The sequence below is a fragment of the Staurois parvus genome, unplaced genomic scaffold (assembly GCF_062004578.1).
Source record: "Staurois parvus isolate SC_StPar_1 unplaced genomic scaffold, SC_StPar_1.0 ptg000090l, whole genome shotgun sequence".
NCBI lineage: Eukaryota > Metazoa > Chordata > Amphibia > Anura > Ranidae > Staurois > Staurois parvus.
This window is the reverse complement of record NW_028317886.1, coordinates 19,431,749-19,449,811: the sequence shown is the minus strand read 5'-3', so window position 1 is coordinate 19,449,811 and position 18,063 is coordinate 19,431,749. Positions and strand designations below refer to the sequence as shown.

Here is an 18,063-nt window from a genome sequence, read left to right as displayed (position 1 = left end):
CATTGGAGCAGACAATCTGCAGCAGCTGTGTAAAGCCTCCAATCAGATTTTAGCCTTGGCTAACATAAAAGCTGGAAGCTGATTGGTTGCCATGCACAGCTCCAGATTCTGGCTACTCATGTCTTAATAAATTCCCCTCACTGTAATAAAAATTAGTTGGAATTTAGAGATGGTTATGAGAACCATAGGTTCATAATAAAGTAAAAATGTTGCATATCTTTTTGAAGCAAAATTAACATGCAGTTCTTTAAAGAACATAGTGGCCACACAAAAGTTGCTCATATGAAGATATTAGACTGGCAACTGTGCCTATTGTATGCACAGTTACTATGTTGCCTTTACAACATATTTTCAGGTTGTTACTGGCAAGGCCACTACGGATGTCCATATTCCAGCAGTCTGTGAGGCATCTTTAAACTGGATAAAAAGAAAGGAAGTCACCAGCACTTATAAAACATCACTTTTGCCAAGATAAAGCAGATGTTTTAATGCCTCGTAGGGTCCCTTCCTCAATGTAACATATAGCCCTTGTGTGACCCACTCAGTTTCCTTTTAATTACTTAAATCCCAATTAACCTAAAATATATACTTATTTTGCATTAAAAACAAAAAGGTCATAGTCAAGTAAAGAAATATTTTTGCAGGTGACATATCAAAAGGTTGTCAATTCCTCTCAATTCTGGAGATTTTTGTGTAAATGTATGTCCCCCTACCCCCTGATGAGGGCCCCCATGGCAAGCCACTTGCTCTGGGGGTAACACGTGCATGATCGCTCCTGAGCCCCTCTCTGCGTGTCAATAGGAGCCCTGCCCCCCACTCCCTCCTCACTAGCTGTGATTGACAGCTGTGGGAGCCAATAGCTCCCACTACTGTGTCTGAGCCAATCAGGAGGGAGAGACCCAGAAGAGCTGAGCTGAATGGCTCATACTACTGTGTCTGAGCCAATGAGGAGGGAGAGACCCAGGAGAGCTGAATTTGAATTCAGCCCATTGCTTTTAATGTGCCTGTAGAAACAGGTACATACTGTAAGTATCGGTAAACTAGCACCGCTTTTAGAGAAGTTAAAAAAAAAAAAACTGCATTACTGGTTAGTATTTTCACACCTTCCTTATATTTAGCATTCTGGGAGCTAGAAGAGGTTTTATGAACATAAACATGTTTATATGCGCACAATATACAAACCATACTGGTGTTTTTTGGGCAGGAACTTTCTGCCAGAAAGATCCTGCATTCATATATCTGTATTGGATCAGTACACATCAGCATAAGATCAGGATCATTAATTTTCAGCCATTTTCATCTCCTTATTCTTATACCTATTATCTGCAAAAAAGGAAGATTAAATATAAAATAAAAAAATTATTGGCAAAAGGTCTCCTGCACTGGTGACAGCACATTTAAGAAACCAAAGAAAGTGTAGGTCAAGGTTTAAAGCTTTACCCATATCAGCAATTAGGCATGGAATAAAGACGACAGGATGTTTTATCTCTGCTGGGCTGTCATCAAACCACTTGATGTAGCAAGTGAAACAAGCAGCCCATTTCTTTAGAACAAAGCTAGACACTGAAGACATTTCACCACATTTGTGTCTGGCAATGGAAAACATACAGGGAGTTTCACTATACAATACACAGCATGAACACTGTGCAAGCACTGGCTAAGAAACCTGGGGCGCCTTTCTTCCTTTCTTCTAAAATGCAATTAGATATACATCTAAAGCAAGAGCAGATAAAGGTGATGAAAAAATTAGCTGCAATAATAATTGTGCTACATTCTCGGCCAACTGAACATCTATACAAAACAAGGGATTGTCTGTTCATCACAAGCACAACTTGCAGAAGTTTATAGGATACCCTAAACTTTTTTTTTTTTTTTTAAGTGGGATGATAGGGCTACTTAAATTTCTATCAGTGCAGTTTTTTTTTTTTAAATGTAAAAAAAAAAAAATATATATATATATATATATATATATATACACACACACATCCCAAAATTCTTTCTAGACAGTCATTAGGTAGAAGTGAAAAGAATAATCAACTGGTACAGTTCCTGTCACGATCCGCCTGGCGGCATCTCTATTGGTCCACAGTACGGAGTTCCTCAGGGCGCAGGGTCTAAGTCCCAATCTGCTTATTCACCAGGGCCCCTGATGGTGGAGATGGACTTGGAGCACACTTAGACCAGGTCGCGACCCCTGAGTACGTCCGACAATGGTAGAGAGCACCGTCAGAGGAGTGCGGGATAAGGAGTCTGATGTGAAGAGGCTGGCAGACCTGGTAACCAGGAACGATCCCTGCGGGATGGATGGATGGATCGTATGGGTGGCTGGAAGCATAGTCGGGCAGGCCAGGTCGGCAACGTGCGGGCAGCGAGGTACCGGAGGAGAAGGCAGAGAATGGTCGGGATCACAAACCGGGTTCAGTAACTAGCGGACAGTGCGGTTCTGAGGGTAAGGCAGAAGGATGGTCAGGCAAGCCAAGGGTTAAGCAGGATACAATCAGCAGGGTCAGGTATGATGCAGAGGTTGGCAACGGAGTAACACAGGATCAGGTATCAGGAACAGAGCACAAAAGACCAAACAGCAATTTAACATACCTCTAGTCCCGTTTAAATAGCCCGCCCTGCGCTGTCATTGTTGCCAGGCGCGCGTCCATGATCGCGAGTGTGCATGCACGGCCATCGCGATCGCCCAGGTTCCGCTGATCACTGGTTAGGACGCATCGGTGCCCGGCGCATCGCGGCAGGGACACCGATCCCTGACAGTTCCAGTTCTGCAGCCTATTTTGTTTTCAGTTTACAAAATGCACTGCTAATAAAAATTAAAGGAACACTTAATAATCAGAGTATAGCATCAGGTCAATTAAACTCCTGGGATATTGATCTGGTCAGTTAAGTAGCAGAGGGGTTTGTTAATAAGTTTCAGCTGCTTTGGTGGTGCAACAATGAGATGACCTCCAAAACAGGAATGGTTAGACATTTTTTTCCCTACTCATCTTTTCCGATTGTTTTTTTACTAGTTTTGCATTTGGCTAGGGTCAGTGTCACTACTGGTAGCATGAGGCGATACCTAAACAGGAAGTCCAACTCCTCCAGGATGGCACAATATGTGCCAATGCCAGAAGGTTTGCTGCGTCTCCCAGCACAGTCTCAGGAGCATGGAGGAGATTCCAGGAGACAGGCACTTACTCTAGGAAAGCTGGAGAGAAGAGAGGAACAGGAGGTGCCAAGCGAAGTGCAGTATGTAACAGTAAACATTTAATAGTGGTAATAAAAACACTCACAAGAGTAAGAAATAAATAAAGCTCATCTGTGTTATGGATGTAAAACCACTCTGAATCCGTCCGGTAGGATATCGCCAGTGTGTTGGGGGTTAACAGCAGGATGGTAAAAGCCTTTGGTGCAGTCTGCAGTCTTCCTAGAATCTGTGGGAGGATGGTGGAGCCAGTGGACAGTGTCCCTGGGGGAAGCAGGAAATGGCCGCACAACCTGTGTGGAACGCACCGGTGGAAGTGACATCACCGGAAGTCTCCGAGGGTCAGATGTCCAGATACACAGAGAACAGCAGCAGAAACAGCAGGCTACGCGTTCGGAGCATCTAGCTCCTTATTCCTCTTGAAGAGCTGCACAGGGCCATAGAAGGTCCTTAACTCATCAGTAGGACCGGTATCTACTCCTTTGTGCAAGAAGGAACAGGATGAGCACTGCTAAAGCTCCACAAAATGACCTCCAGCAGGCCATTGGTGCGAAGGTCTCTAACCAATCAGAAACAGTCTTCATGAGGGCGGCCTGAGGGCCACCTAGTGGGCCCTGTGCTCACTGCCCGGGACCATATAGCTCGATTGGCATTTGCCATTGAACACCAGAATTATCAGGTCTGCCACTGGCACCCTGTGCTTTTCACAGATGAGAACATGTTCACCCTGAGCACGTGACAGATGTGAAAGGCTCTGGAGAAGCCATGGAAAATGTTATGCTGCCTGTAACATCATTCAGCATGACCATTTTGGTGGGTCAGTGATGGTCTGAAGAAGCATATCCAAGGAGGGACGCACAGACCTCTATAGGCTAGACAATGGCACCCTGACTGCCATTAGGTATCGGGATGACCTTGGACCCATTGTCAGACCCTACGCTGGTGCAATGAGTCCTCGGTGCCTCCTGGTGCACAACAATGTCCGGCGTCATGTGGTGAGAGTTTGCAGGCAATTCCTGGAGGATGAAGGAATTGATACCATAGAACGCCCCCCCCCATGCTCTCCTGACCTAAATACAATAGAACACCTCTGAGATATCATGTTTTGGTCCATCGGACGCCATCAGGTTGCACCTCAAACTGTCCAGGAGTTATGCCCTGGTCCAGATCTGGGAGGAAATACCCCAGGACACTATCCATTGTCTCATTAGGAGCATGCCTCGACATTGTCAGGCATGCATACAAGCACGTGGGGGCCATACAGACTACTGAGTACCATTTTGAGTTGCTACAATTAAATTTCAGCAAAATGGATTAGCCTGCTGCATCATTTTTTCACTTTGATTTTTGGAGTGTCTTTGAATTCAGTCCTCTGTAGGTTGATAATTTTCATTTCCATCAAACAATGGGACATCCTTACATTCCCAACACATTGCCCAGTCCATATCGGTATAGATATCCAGTATGATATTTTTCCCCATTGAGATCTGATGTGTTTTCAAAGTGTTCCTTTAATTTTTTTTTAAGCAGTGTATGTTCATTACCATACAAAAGTGACACCCTGATTCAATAAACTTAGGAGAAAGATTAAAGTGCAAACAAGTCCTAGAATTTACACAAACCAAGGATTTTAAAGTGTACGTTACCCCATCGTCTCATATTCCTGATACGGGTCTGTTGTACCATGAAGTTGTATTAAAACTATCCTGGTCTCTGAATTGCTTCCTTTGTGCGATATACCTGGTGATCCTGCTAGTCCAATGCTTTCCTATTTCAAACTGACCACACCAGGGCAAGAAAGAACATCCATCCCAGTGTGGTCAGTTTGCTTCTATGTATTCTACGTGGGAGCACAGCCTGCATGTAATCCAATGGTAAGCCTTGTGGTGATATGCCCACCTGAATAGCTCTTCACTGGAAAGATCAGTGTAGTGTTGTTTCTTTGCCTTTGCTGACATGCCCTCCTGCAGTCTCCACTCCCACCTCTCTAAGCCCCTGTGCAGCTGAGGTCATGAGATCATGTAGAACAGAAAGAAAAGGTATATATGTTTTACCTTTTGCATTTCTATTTTAAACTGAATGGGTGGTTTTACAAGGTAAGAGTGCACATACACTTTAAGCTGAGGCTCAGACACTGGTAGAGTGTGCAACTTATTTACTATGCTTACCCCAACTTTCTGCTCCACAGATACCCACAATGGAGATTTTTGTGGAGCTGCCCATTAATAGCTAACATCTATTTTTTGCCATCATGCCATTTTAAAAAGTGTATCGGCTGTGAATAACCATGCAAGATTATTACTACAATGAATTGATCTACTTTACCGCAGGAGAAGTAAGGGACAGCATGATCAGTTATTTACCCTAATACACACATGTGCTGAACAAATACACTAGAAACTAGGCATATTATTGTTAAAATGCACCTGTTGGGACAGAGCAAAAGTATTCAGAGAAAGACACTTCCTTCTCCCTATATGTTTCAGGTCAGTTGCTCAAGGCATTTAAACAATCTCCCCAGCCAAAGAACTAGCATTTTCCAAAGAGGTCAGCAATAACAGCCCATCTCTTTCTGACAGAAGTACTTTAATGCAAAGATTCTTATATCTATATAAGTGCACTTTGAAGTGAAAATATTTAACAAAAATATTACAACCACCATTGCTGGCTCGTTTATTGTTTAAAGGAAACAGCTCTGGGGCTGTTATTCTTATCATGGCTTGCCTACCTATTGGATTAAATAACATGGATCAATTATGCAGCCAGTTTGAAGTCTGAACTACTGCCATGCATGTTGGTTTTGGCAGTGATTTAAAATGCACTATAGCCAAGATATAGATGGCAGCGCAAGAGCCTTCACTTTTAAACAGAAGCTAGCAATGACTATTTCCATATAGAACTATCCAGACAATTTCTTAATTAGACACAGTAAAGCAAGTATCCATCATAGGATAATCATATAGCAAGGCCTACTTATGTTCATCACATGAATAGGGCTCCTAACATAATAGCAGATGGAGTTGCCATTAGTGCTGATTCACACATGTATGGTGCGTATTTAAGCTCAGGTTTCAAAGTGAATTGATACAGTAGTTGTTCGGCGGTTCAGGTCAGGTTTACATCAGGTTCAGGACAGGTTTATATTAGGTTCAGGTCATTTTATCCTGTTCACAATTGATGACATGTATGGATTAGAAACGGTTCCAATAGAAGTCAATAGCCTGTAATCTGCACCTGAACTGGACTGCACTGGTCATAAAATCAGACACGACTTTTTCAATCCGCACTGAATCCACACTGCCAGTGCACCGGACATATGTGAACAGGCACCATAGGCAGCAATGTTTTTTCACAAGTCATGCGGATTGGATGTGGTTCATCGTCATCTAATTTCTTCCCCTACTACCTTTGTCTTCACCTTGATCCTTCAAAGCTTTTGCAGTCCCTCTGATCATAACCTAGTACTCCTATTCTTCCAGACACCTTCAACTAGAAATGCATTGTGTAGAATGAAGACCTGTACTCACATCTGGCCTAACTCCTGATAACTTCTGACCCTAAACTATTACATTCATAACTGAAACTACTTTTTTTTTTAAACCATGAAGCTATTTCACAATCCATTCTTCACAAAATGAAAAATAGTGTCAAGGCCCAAAGCATCTTTTTGATAACAGAGTTTTGGGACATGCAGTAGCCTTTAGAAACATGGAGTCCACATTTACCTACATAAAACCTTTTCCAACAATACAATCTCATCCCTTGCCTTCTGTTATTGATTCTGCTTTTTTTACTGTGAATGACAAACAAATGCTGGAGTTCCTATCACACCTCACTGCATCATTACTGTCCGTTGCCACCAAATCTAAAAGTGCAGGACATTTGTAAATGTCATCACATTTCATGAAGACAAATGTACTCAAGACAAATCTGCCAATAGTGCACAAGCCCACCTGTTCATCTTCACAGTTACTCCATTGAACGAATCTATCAACGAACAACATTTTCTGGTTTATTGCTAAAGGCATACAAAAATGCTCTACAAAAAACCTCTGGACATTCAATTTCAAAGCCAGTAAATTAAAAAGTTGTGATTTTAGTCCCATATTTTAGGACTGCTGCAACAAAATATACTGTTGGTACATGGTTTTAAAAAAAAAAAAAAAAGTGAGTGAGTTTGCTGGATGTGAGCAAAGAATATATGTAAATAAATTAACTGTTGGTTAACGAAAAGATATAAGAAATAAAACAAGATTTTAGAAAACTAAGAAATGAAGAGTTGAATAAAAGATAATAGAAAGAAGAGCAGTTCACAACATTAAATGTAAGCATTTGAAGTTAAGCTTACCTCAAACTCTGCATGTCTGTGTATTTCCTCTGCTCGCTGTCTGCTCAGGATAAATTCAGCTTCATTTGCTACCCTCACCAGGTGATCTTTCATAGTTTGGCTTAGCAGTCTACACAAAAATAATTCAAATTCATTAAAAACATGGTATATACTATAGGTAATGCACTTGAATATACAATGTTCAACCTTGCTTACATTTGTATGCGTTTCAGAAGTACCAATTCTTGTTAAGTTCCATTTTTATTTCACATCTTTTTATCACTTTTTCTGCCAAAACCTTAGCCAGCAGAAGCCTCGAAAGTCTGTGCAAGTTTAGTCAACTGCTTCAATATTTTGAAGAGGCTGCATGACTGGAAAATTATGAGCTTTGTTTGTAAACTCAAAAGTAAAAATAAAACTAGGAGTTTAATCAAGGCTAAAATACAGTGTGGTAAAAAAATGTATTGCAGAGACCAGGGAAATTTTATCAGTGAAATGTAAGAAAAATATTTTATAGGAAGGTCAAAAATCTTTATTTCTTTTTCCTACCATACAGAACACAGGCTTCTTTAAATCTTGACCATAGGACATCCCCAAGCAATACAACTTAGGGGCAGTCAACACAGCATATAATGTTACTTCACAAACATGTTAACAGAGGACTAGCAGAATCCCAAGATCGGATAAAGGCAGTGGCAGAAAGGGAAACGCACACTGCACATGCAACATCTAAATAATGTAGATATGCATCTTTGGCGTGCTTAGGAACAGGACTCAGAGATAGTACAATGATGTATTGATTAAAGCAGTATTAAACCCAAACAAAAATGTTATATATAAGACATATCATCAATCCTCAAATGTGGTGGCTGCATTCGTTTTTTTTTTGTCTTTTTTTCCATTTTCAGCTGATGAGCCATTAAGTATCACACTTCCTATTTTAGTATGACTCTTTTACATATTGAGAGCAACAGAGACACCTTTGGACAGCCACAATGTCTTGAGAGTGGTGTTACATGGGCATGTAGATTTAGACAGACTTTACATAAAGAGACTAATAGGTTAAAAACCAACTCCAGATAACACATCTTATGCATTTACAGAAAAGGGTGTTTTTTAGGGGATAAAAGTTTAAAGGCACATCCCCCCGTAAGTGTTTAATGGGTCTGTTAAAGGCAGTTGAAAAATAACAGCAGGATTGGCAAGTAAAAAAAATTGCTACGGCGGGAATTAAAAGAGCTAAATTAAGGCTTGTGGCAAACTGCATCATATGTCAGTGTTGATTTTGCCCTTAATTCCACTTCAAAGGGGAAAAAAACACCGTATGGGAGGCAGAAAGCCCGATGCCCAAAACCCACATTATCTCTATGAAGAAAAATGAAGTGTTTCTTACAGGATAAGGCTGCCAGTTCTAAAATCCATCTTGTGAGTAAGGTCAACCAAGGGAATATCCCAAATGGGCTCAAAGGGAGGCATCTATAGAGCCAACAGGACCACATTTGATCCCACATGAATGAACAGGGGGAGTAAGGTTAGCCACCCCTTGAACAAAGAGCATTACCAGGAAATGAGTGGCCAGTGGTCTATGAAAAAGAATGGCCAAACAGAGACTTGATCCTTCAAGGTGCTCAAGTGCTTCTGCCCAGATTGGAGAAAGGACAAGATATATTCCATGCAGTATTGTCTAGCAGGAAACTTGTGTGTCTTGCAGCCTTCCAAGTGTGGTTACAGACCTTGCGTAGAGGTCAATTTCCTAACCTCAAGAACAGTAGGAATAGCGGTCAGAGAGACCCCAATCTTTCATTGCTCAGCTTTCAACAGCCAAGCCATTAAAACCAGTGATCGTGAAGCAGGATGGTAAACCCCAGGAGTTAAAGGGTGTCTAAGTACCAAGTCCTTCTTAGTCAATTTTGTGCCACCAACATCACTGGAACGCCTTCCAGCTGGATCTTGTTAAGTAGCCAAGGAAGAATCTGTAGCAAGGGCAAGGCATATATCTGTTGAAACAGATCCCACAGGATCAGTGTCCACTGCAAAGGCTTTTAGATTCCTGATCCTGACCACAAACCTGTTAATGATATTGTTGAATTGGGATGTCAACAGATCTACAACGGATATAAAAAGTCTACACATCCCTGTTAAAATGTCAGGTTTCTGTGATGTAAAAAAATGAGACAAAGCTCAATCTTTTCAGAACTTTTTCCACCTTTACTGTAACCTATAAACTGTACAACTCAGATGAACAACAAACTGAAATCTTTTAGGTGGAGGGAAGTAAAAATAAAAACTAAAATAATATGGTTGCATAAGTGCACAAACCCTTAAATTAATACTTTGTTGAAGCACTTTTTCGATTTTATTACAGCACTCAGTCTCTTTGGGTATGAGTCTATCAACATAACATATCTTGACTAGGAAATATTTGCCCACGCTTCCTTGCAAAAACACTCCAAATCTGTCAGATTGCGAGAGCATCTCCTATGCACAGGCCTCTTCAGATCACCCCACAGATTTTCGATCGGATGCAGGTCTGGGCTCTGGCTGGGCCATTTAAAAGGTTTAATCTACTTCTGGTGAAGCCATTCCTTTTTTGATTTGGATGTATGCTTTGGGTCGTTGTCATGCTGAAAGATGAAGTTCCTCTTCATGTTCAGCTTTCTAGCAGAAGCCTGAAGGTTTTGTGCCAATATTGTTTTGAATTTGGAACTATTCATAATTCCATCTACCTTGACTAAGGCCCCAGTTCCAGCTGAAGAAAAAAAAGCCCCAAAGCATGAAGCTGCCACCACCATGCTTCACTGTGGGTATGCTGTTGGTGATGTGCAGTGTTGTTTTTGCGCCAAACATACTGTATCTTTTGGAATTATGGCCAAAAAATTGAACCTTGGTTTCATCAGAACATAACAGTTTCCCACATGCTTTTGGGAGACTTCAGATATGTTTTTGCAAAATTTAGCTCGGCTTGGATGTTTTTCTTTGTAAGAAAATACTTTAGTCTCACCACTCTACCCCATAGCCCAGACATATGAAGAATACGGGAGATTGTTGTCACATGTATCACACAGCTAGTACTTGCCAGATATTCCTGCAGCTCCTTTAATGTTGTTGTAGGTCTCTTGGCAGCCTTCCAGATCACTTTTCTGCTCATCTTTTCATCAATTTTGGAGGGACGTCCAGTTCTTGGTAATGTCACTGTTACGCCATATTTTCTCCAATTGATGATGACTGTCTTCACTGTGTTCCACGGTATATTCTAACGCCTTGGAAATTCTTTTGTACCCTTCTCCTGATACCTTTTAACACTGAGATCCCACTTGTGGGGGGAGGAGCCTAACTATGGCAGTGTAGGAGAGCGCGGTGTGGGTGCTCTCCGTGCTTCCCCTCGCTTCGGATATAGTTGTTGGAGAGCAGAGACCGGGGAGACCTACCGGAGTATGGTGGGTCCCGTACTGGAGACAGTGCTCCGGACACGGTGAGGAGGCGGTGGACCGCATCGTCAGGCTGGGTTGGAGACAGGCTGGAGACCCACTCGAGGAAGTGATAGCTGAGGGCAGGGTTGCCGAGGAGACGAGGAGGTGCGGCTTGACCACGTGTCAGCCGCAGAGAAGCACTGGGTAGGGAAAAAGCCGTCTGGCGTTTAGAGGAGAGAGGAAGACGCCGGTTCGCTCCCCTCCCAGTACATGATAGTCTCACATGGGGAAACCGTGCAGCACGATGCCACCCCCCCCCCCCCCCCCCGAATAGAGGTGACTTTTCCACAGGGGAGTGATAAAGAGAAGAAACCCAGAGGAAACCCCCCCCCCGAAGAGAGCTATGGACTGTGACAGCTGAGGAATCTGCTGATGCTGCAGCTGTGGAGGGTGAGTGTGAACAGCCTGGATTGACTATTGCGATGCATAAATTACTGTTTTTTGGCTGTCTAAAGGGAGAAAGAAGAGTTGTAAAAAGGGGTTTCCCTGGGGAGTCTGACAGAGAAAGGAGGAATTTAAAGCAGCCTGGAACGTGCACTAAGTGGAGATGGGGACAATAATAAATATAGGTCCCTGGCACATATTTTAATCAATTCTGGTGTTTCCCCCATTGAAGAAAACAAAACGCATAGAAGAGATGAAGAATAAAAATGTTAAAAATAGTGGGCCAAAGGGGTCTCAAACTGGTACTATAAAAAAATATACATATCAAGGAAATGTGACTCCAGATAAGTCTCAAGGTGTCGGTGAAAAAAGTGAACTGGAAATAAGTATAGAAGGTAGCCCTAGACTCGCCCTGGGAAATAAATGTAGCAGTCAACAAGCTACAGAAAATTTGGAGATGAGAGACACTGAAAGTGAATTACAAATTCCAAACAAGAAAGATGGCAGATATGTTCAAGAATCTAAAAAAAACAAAGCATGAAATGATGAGTATACGAAATGATGTGGGCCGGATGCTATTGAGGGTGGAGGAGACGGAGGAAAGAGTTAAAAGTCATGCCCAATATACTTCTGATCTAGAGAAAAGGACAACAGATATTAAGAAAGATCAAAAAAAGTTGCTATACAGAATGGAAGTACAAGAAAACAGGGAGAGGAGAAACAACATTAGGGTAAGAGGAGTTCCGGAGTCGGTAAAGGAAGAAGAAACATGAGGCCTTATCTGTAAAATATTAGACTCCATAATGGACAGATCAGAAACAGAAATGGTTAACCTGGAAGGTGTATTCAGGATAGGAAAAAATCAACAAGGAAGCGGAAAAGAGAAACCAAGAGACATAATAGTCCAATTTCAGAAATGGTCAGATAAAGAAGAAGTATGGAGAAAGACTAAGGGAAGATCAAGTATTAAATATGGAGAAATGAATATACAGATTTTTGCGGATTTAACAACAGAGACACTATGGAGGAGAAGATCTCTAAAACCCCTGTTAGAGCAGATGATAAAGCAAAAGGTGCACTACAGATGGGGAATGCTGGAGTGCCTAATCGGATGGAAGAATGGAGTTACAGCTCAGTTGAGATTTCCTGAGGACTTAGACTTCTGTGATAGACTTGAGTTACAAATAATGGAGATCCCTGGCTGGGAGGTAGAAGAAGGGGGTTTAGGAGGTGGAGAGAGAGAGAGGAGTGGCAGTTTGCTAGAAGGGGGAGATGGGGAACTGAGGGCGCTGGATGGAAAAAAAATTTTTTTTATTTTTTTTTTTCATCCCGCTTGACGTTACCCCTCTCTCTCTTTTTCTCTTTTGGGACCTTAAGAAAGGTGGGAGCATATCGAATTGACGACTGAGATAGTTTTGGGGTATCTGAGGAGGTGGGGGGATCTGTCCATGGTTGGAGTTCAACCCCAAGGAGGTAATCTATGTTGGGTTTGGTCCCTCAAAAGATGTATAGGCAAACCGTAAGCCTAAAGGATGGGAGGGGTAGACTGGAGGGTGGAGGGGTGAGGGAGGGATGGAGGGAGGGTATTAGGTTGGACAGCTTGGAGGAAGATAAGAGTAATAGGGGCGGAGAGAGAGAGAGGATAAGATAGAGAGAAGGGAAAAAAAAAAAATAAAGGAAATGGAAGATTTAAGATTTATAACCTATAATGTAAACGTATTGTGTTGTCCAGGAAAAAGATTTAAATTATATAAGGAACTACAACATAGAGCAGCATCAGTGGCTTTCCTACAGGAAACGCATTTTGAATTGAAGTCAAGTTGAATTCTAGATATTATCCGTTATGGTACTATGCAGATTCCCCGGTTAAAAGAGCAAAGGGGGTAGCTATAGGATTTGCAAAGAATATAAGGTTTGAGTTGGAAGAAAGAGAGACAGACCCAGAGGGGAGGTTTTTATTTCTGAGAGGTAAAATACAGGATATTGAATGTACAGTTGTTAATATTTATTGCCCTAATAAGAATCCGGAGTTAATCGTGAAAATTTTTTTAAAAAGATTGATGGGTTTTAGAAAGGGGTATTTGATAGTAGCTGGGGACTTTAATTTATGTATGGACCCACAAATGGACACTACTTCATCTACACAAAGAGAGGGGAGTAAGTCCTAAGAGTATTGAGGAAAGTGATAAGGGAGTATCAGCTGGTGGACAGTTGGAGAATTATGCACATGAACGATAGAGACTATTCCTTCTTCTCAAGGGCCCATGAGATGTATTCTAGACTGGATTACATACTGATAGATCACCAATTAATAGAGTCTTTGGTTAGAGTGACAATAGAGGTAATGTCACTCTCAGACCATGCCCCGGTTGTAATGAAAGTAGGATGGGGAAGAAGGCCTTCAGGAGGGTCGGTGTGGCGGTTGAATGAGGCTCTCCTAATGGATGCAGAGATTGAGCGAAAGATTGGAGAGGAGATTAAGAGATATTTTGAGGAAAATGAAACGGGAGAGGTGTCGGAGGCTACAGTGTGGGAGGCCCATAAGGTATATATAAGGGGAGTCCTTATTGCAATTGGGGCTAGAAAGAATACGGAAAGGAGAGAGATCAGTAGGCTCCTAAAAGAACTGGAGGAGGTTGAACAATTGCATAAAAAGAATATAACAAAAGAGATAATGCAGAAGGTAAAGGAAAATAAAGAATTAGAGATTATGATGGAAGAGGAGAAGAAGAGAGTCTTAACAAAGTGTTATGTGAACGATAGAGATGGAGGGATAGAACAGGAAAGTTTTTGATGAGAGCTTTAAGGAAAAAGAAAAATAGGAATTATATAGAGAAAATAAAGAACCTCAAGGGAGAACTGGTTCACTCAACTAGAGATATTGCAAAAGTGTTTAGGGATTATTATAGCAAACTTTATAACATTGCCCCCCAAGATTTAACATGTAAGGACGGAATAACAAATGTAGAAAAAAGAAGAATATATTTAAAAAACGCAGGATTACCGAAATTAAATGAAGATCTTTTGAATTCTCTAGAATCTGAAATTACTTATGATGAAATAAAGATAGCATTAAAAAATTCTATGACAGGCAAAAGCCCAGGGCCAGATGGGTATACAGTTAGTTATTATAAAAATACAGTGAAGTGTTAATACCTAAATTGAAGTCCTATTTCAATGCCTTGGGGGAAGAGATGGATATGAGACGAGAATCACTGCAGGCTCAGGCGGTCCTCATTTACAAGGAAGGAAAAGATCCCACCCAATGTTCAAGCTATAGACCAATATCACTATTAAATATAGATACAAATATTTATGCAAAGATCTTAGCAAATAGATTGAAAGATTTAATGCCCGAATGGATACATGATGATCAGGTGGGTTTTGTCCAAGGGAGAGAGGGTAGAGAGAATGGGTTGAGATCATTGTTGCTTATTCAGAAAAGTAGAAAGGGAAAGACGCCAGTGGTGGCTCTTTCAGTGGACGCAGAGAAGGCATTTGATAAAGTTAATTGGGGATATATGATGGATACATTGGAGATCCTGGGAGTGGGTGCTAGAATGAGAATTTGGATAGGAAAGTTGTATAGGTGCCCCTCTACAGTGGTTATGGTAAATGGGGAAATGTCGGAGTCATTTGAGATGACAAACGGAACAAGACAGGGCTGCCCACTGTCCCCATTATTGTATGTTCTGTCCTTGGAATCACTGTTAGCAACAATAAGGAAAAACACAGACATAAAAGGAATATGGGTGGGAAATATAGTGCATAAGGTTGCTGCATTTGCAGATGAATTGTTTTATGTAGGAAATCCTAGGATAACGCTCCCTAATTTAATGAGGGCTCTGAAGGAATATGGAGAGATGTCAAACTTAAAAATTAACCAGTCTAAAACAGAGATATAAATATAAACCTTCCAAATAAAGTAAAAAGGGGGATACAAGGGGAATTTCCCTTTGTGTGGAAAGAGAGAGAATTAAAGTATTTAGGAGTAAAACTCACCTCGGCTTATAAAAACTTGTCTAAATCAAACTATATAGTAATGTTAAACGAAATTAGAGAGGAATTAAAGAGATTAGGGAGAGGAAATCGGTCCTGGTTGGGACGTATAAATTTGATAAAAATGGTTGTAGTTCCCAAAATCCTATATAAATTCCAAATGGTCCCTATTAAGCTTCCAGAGGTATATTTTAAGATAATGAAAAAGATAAGATTTATTTGGAGAAATAAAAAACCTAGAGTATCTTATGAAGTGATAACTAGAAATAAAGAGAATGGCGGATTGGGAGTGCCTGACTTTAAGAAATATTATAATGCAGTTATTTTGGCTAGAATATTTGACTGGACATATAATTTAAAAGGGAAAAGTTGGGTCACAATAGAAAATTCACTTAGTGGTAAAAATTTAAATACGAGTATATGGGTGCCTACAGAGTATACAGGATTAAAAGAAAGCACGAGTGTGTATACTTTAAATGTGTTAAGAGTGTGGGATAAAATGCACAGACAGTTAAAGTGGGAGTATAACTCATTCCTGATGCCATTGAGAAATTCAGGGTTCTTCCCGCCAGGTAGGGAGGAGGTCTCAGGAAAATGGATCAGAAATGAGGGAGCCCAGTTGAGAGATATAATGAAAGGTGTAGAATTGAGAACACTTAAGGACTTGAAAAAGGAAGAGGTAAAGATTTTCACTAGGATAGATAGTTGGAGTTATAATCAATTAAAATGTTTTGTGGGGAAATTGCCTAAGCCTTTGAGAGCAAGTATAGATTGGAACTTGTTTGAGAAGTTGTTGGGATCACGAGGTGATGGGAAACATGGTACAGCAAAAATATATAAAATTCTCACTGAGTTAGATAGAGGTGGAGAACAATTAATGTATATAGAAAAATGGGAAAGATCTGGGTGTGGAGATAGATGAGGTTAAACAGAAAAAAATATTTAGATTGGTTCATGAGAATATAAGTTCACGAGAGGTGGAAATGAATTTTAAATGTTTGACAAGAGGATATATTACCCCAAGTATAGAACATAAGATGAGTGGAGAGAAATCACCTTTTTGTTGGTGGGGGTGTAGAGAGATAGGCACGTTTTATCACATATGGTGGGAATGTCCAAAGATACAAGTATTTTGGAGAAAAGTGGTACACCAAATTAGAAAGATTACTGAAATTGATATTAGTCTGGACCCCGGAACCTGCCTTTTACATAATACAGAAATACCAGTAAATAAATATAAATAATCAGGAGTATGGTATTTTTTAAATGCAGCCAAGGGATTGATCACAAAATTTTGGCATCAAGTAGAAGCTCCAAAAAAACAAGACTGGATAGATAGAGTGGACTATATTGTAAGATTAGAGAAACGGTTTTATATCCAGGAAGATGGCTTGGTGATATACCATGCGAAATGGAAAAAATGGGAAGAGTTTAGATCAAGGGTGAGTGGATGGAATAAGGCCTCTCTCTTTCCTGCCCCTCTGTGGTGAGAACACGATTTAAAGCCCCTTTTTCTCTTGCCAAAGAGCGGTAGTCGAAGGGTGGGGTGGGAGGGGGAGGGAGGGGGGTGACTTCGGATTTTTCTAACGGGGGGGTTGGGAGAAATAAGGAAAATATAGGAAATGAATTTATAAGTTAGATATTGTTGTTATAAGAATGTAAAGAATTTATATTGTAGATTTTAATTTTCCTAATATTTTGAAAACCAATAAATATTTAAATTATAAAAAAAAACACTGAGATCCCTCTGATGCTTTGGAAGCTCTCTGCGGACCATGGCTTTTGCTGTAGGATGTGACTAAGAAACTGTCAAGAAAGACCTACTAAAAACAGCTGAACTTTACTTGGGGTTAATCAGAGGTACTTTAAATGATGGCAGGTGTGTACTGACTCCTATTTAACATTATTTTGAATGTGATTGCTTAATTCTGAACACAGCTACATCCCCAGTTATAAGAGGGTGTGTACACTTATGCAACCAAATTATTTTAGTTTTTTTAGGTTTACTTCCCCCACTAAAAGATTTCAGTTTGTTTTTCAATTGACTTGTACAGTTTATAGGTCACATTAAAGGTGGAAAAAGTTATGAAATAATTTATCTTTGTCTCATTTTTTTTACAACACAGAAACCTGACATTTTAATAGGGGTGTGTAGATTTTTTATATCCACCGTACATTCAGCATCTCCCAGCAGTGACAGATGTTCCAGGTGAAGTTACCCTTCACCTTCATCCAGAAGCTGATGACTGTGGAAGTCCACCTGCCGACTGTCTATCCTGGGAATGTAGACAATGCTGGATCATGCCTTTCAGCCGAAGCCACAATTGGTACCAGTTCTCATAGGGCTGTGAGTCATCTGCTGCCACCCTAATGAGTTTTGTAAGCCATGAAGCCATAGAGAGACGGAGGACCAACGACCCAAGTGCAGCATTTTGGAGGGTACCCTGAACAACTTCATTATGGTCCCTGTGCACAGTGTTTGTTGGACAGTCCCTGCATCCCAATTTACTTCTGTCTGACGGCTGTCATGAGGGTGAGGGGATCCCCTATAGGGTACTCACAACCTTAGTGCAAAGACTAGTGACAAACAGACGGGGTTTCCCACGACTGAGGTTACTGGAAAATCTGATGAGGCTGATGCACAGACCTAAGTCACAAACTGGAGCAGAGTAGCAGCTGGAGCTGTGGTG

General features: G+C 40.9%; 1 protein-coding gene across 2 annotated transcripts in view; it reads right to left on the bottom strand.

Annotated features, from left to right (window-relative positions):
• LRBA (LPS responsive beige-like anchor protein) overlaps positions 1–18,063 on the bottom strand; it is a 970,380-nt gene that overhangs the window by 576,894 nt on the left and 375,423 nt on the right. For both annotated transcript variants that reach the window (XM_089670467.1, XM_089670468.1), the window contains exon 35: positions 7,542–7,650. In XM_089670467.1, the coding sequence (XP_089526593.1) occupies positions 7,542–7,650 (109 nt within the window). The remainder of the gene's footprint in view (positions 1–7,541; positions 7,651–18,063) is intronic.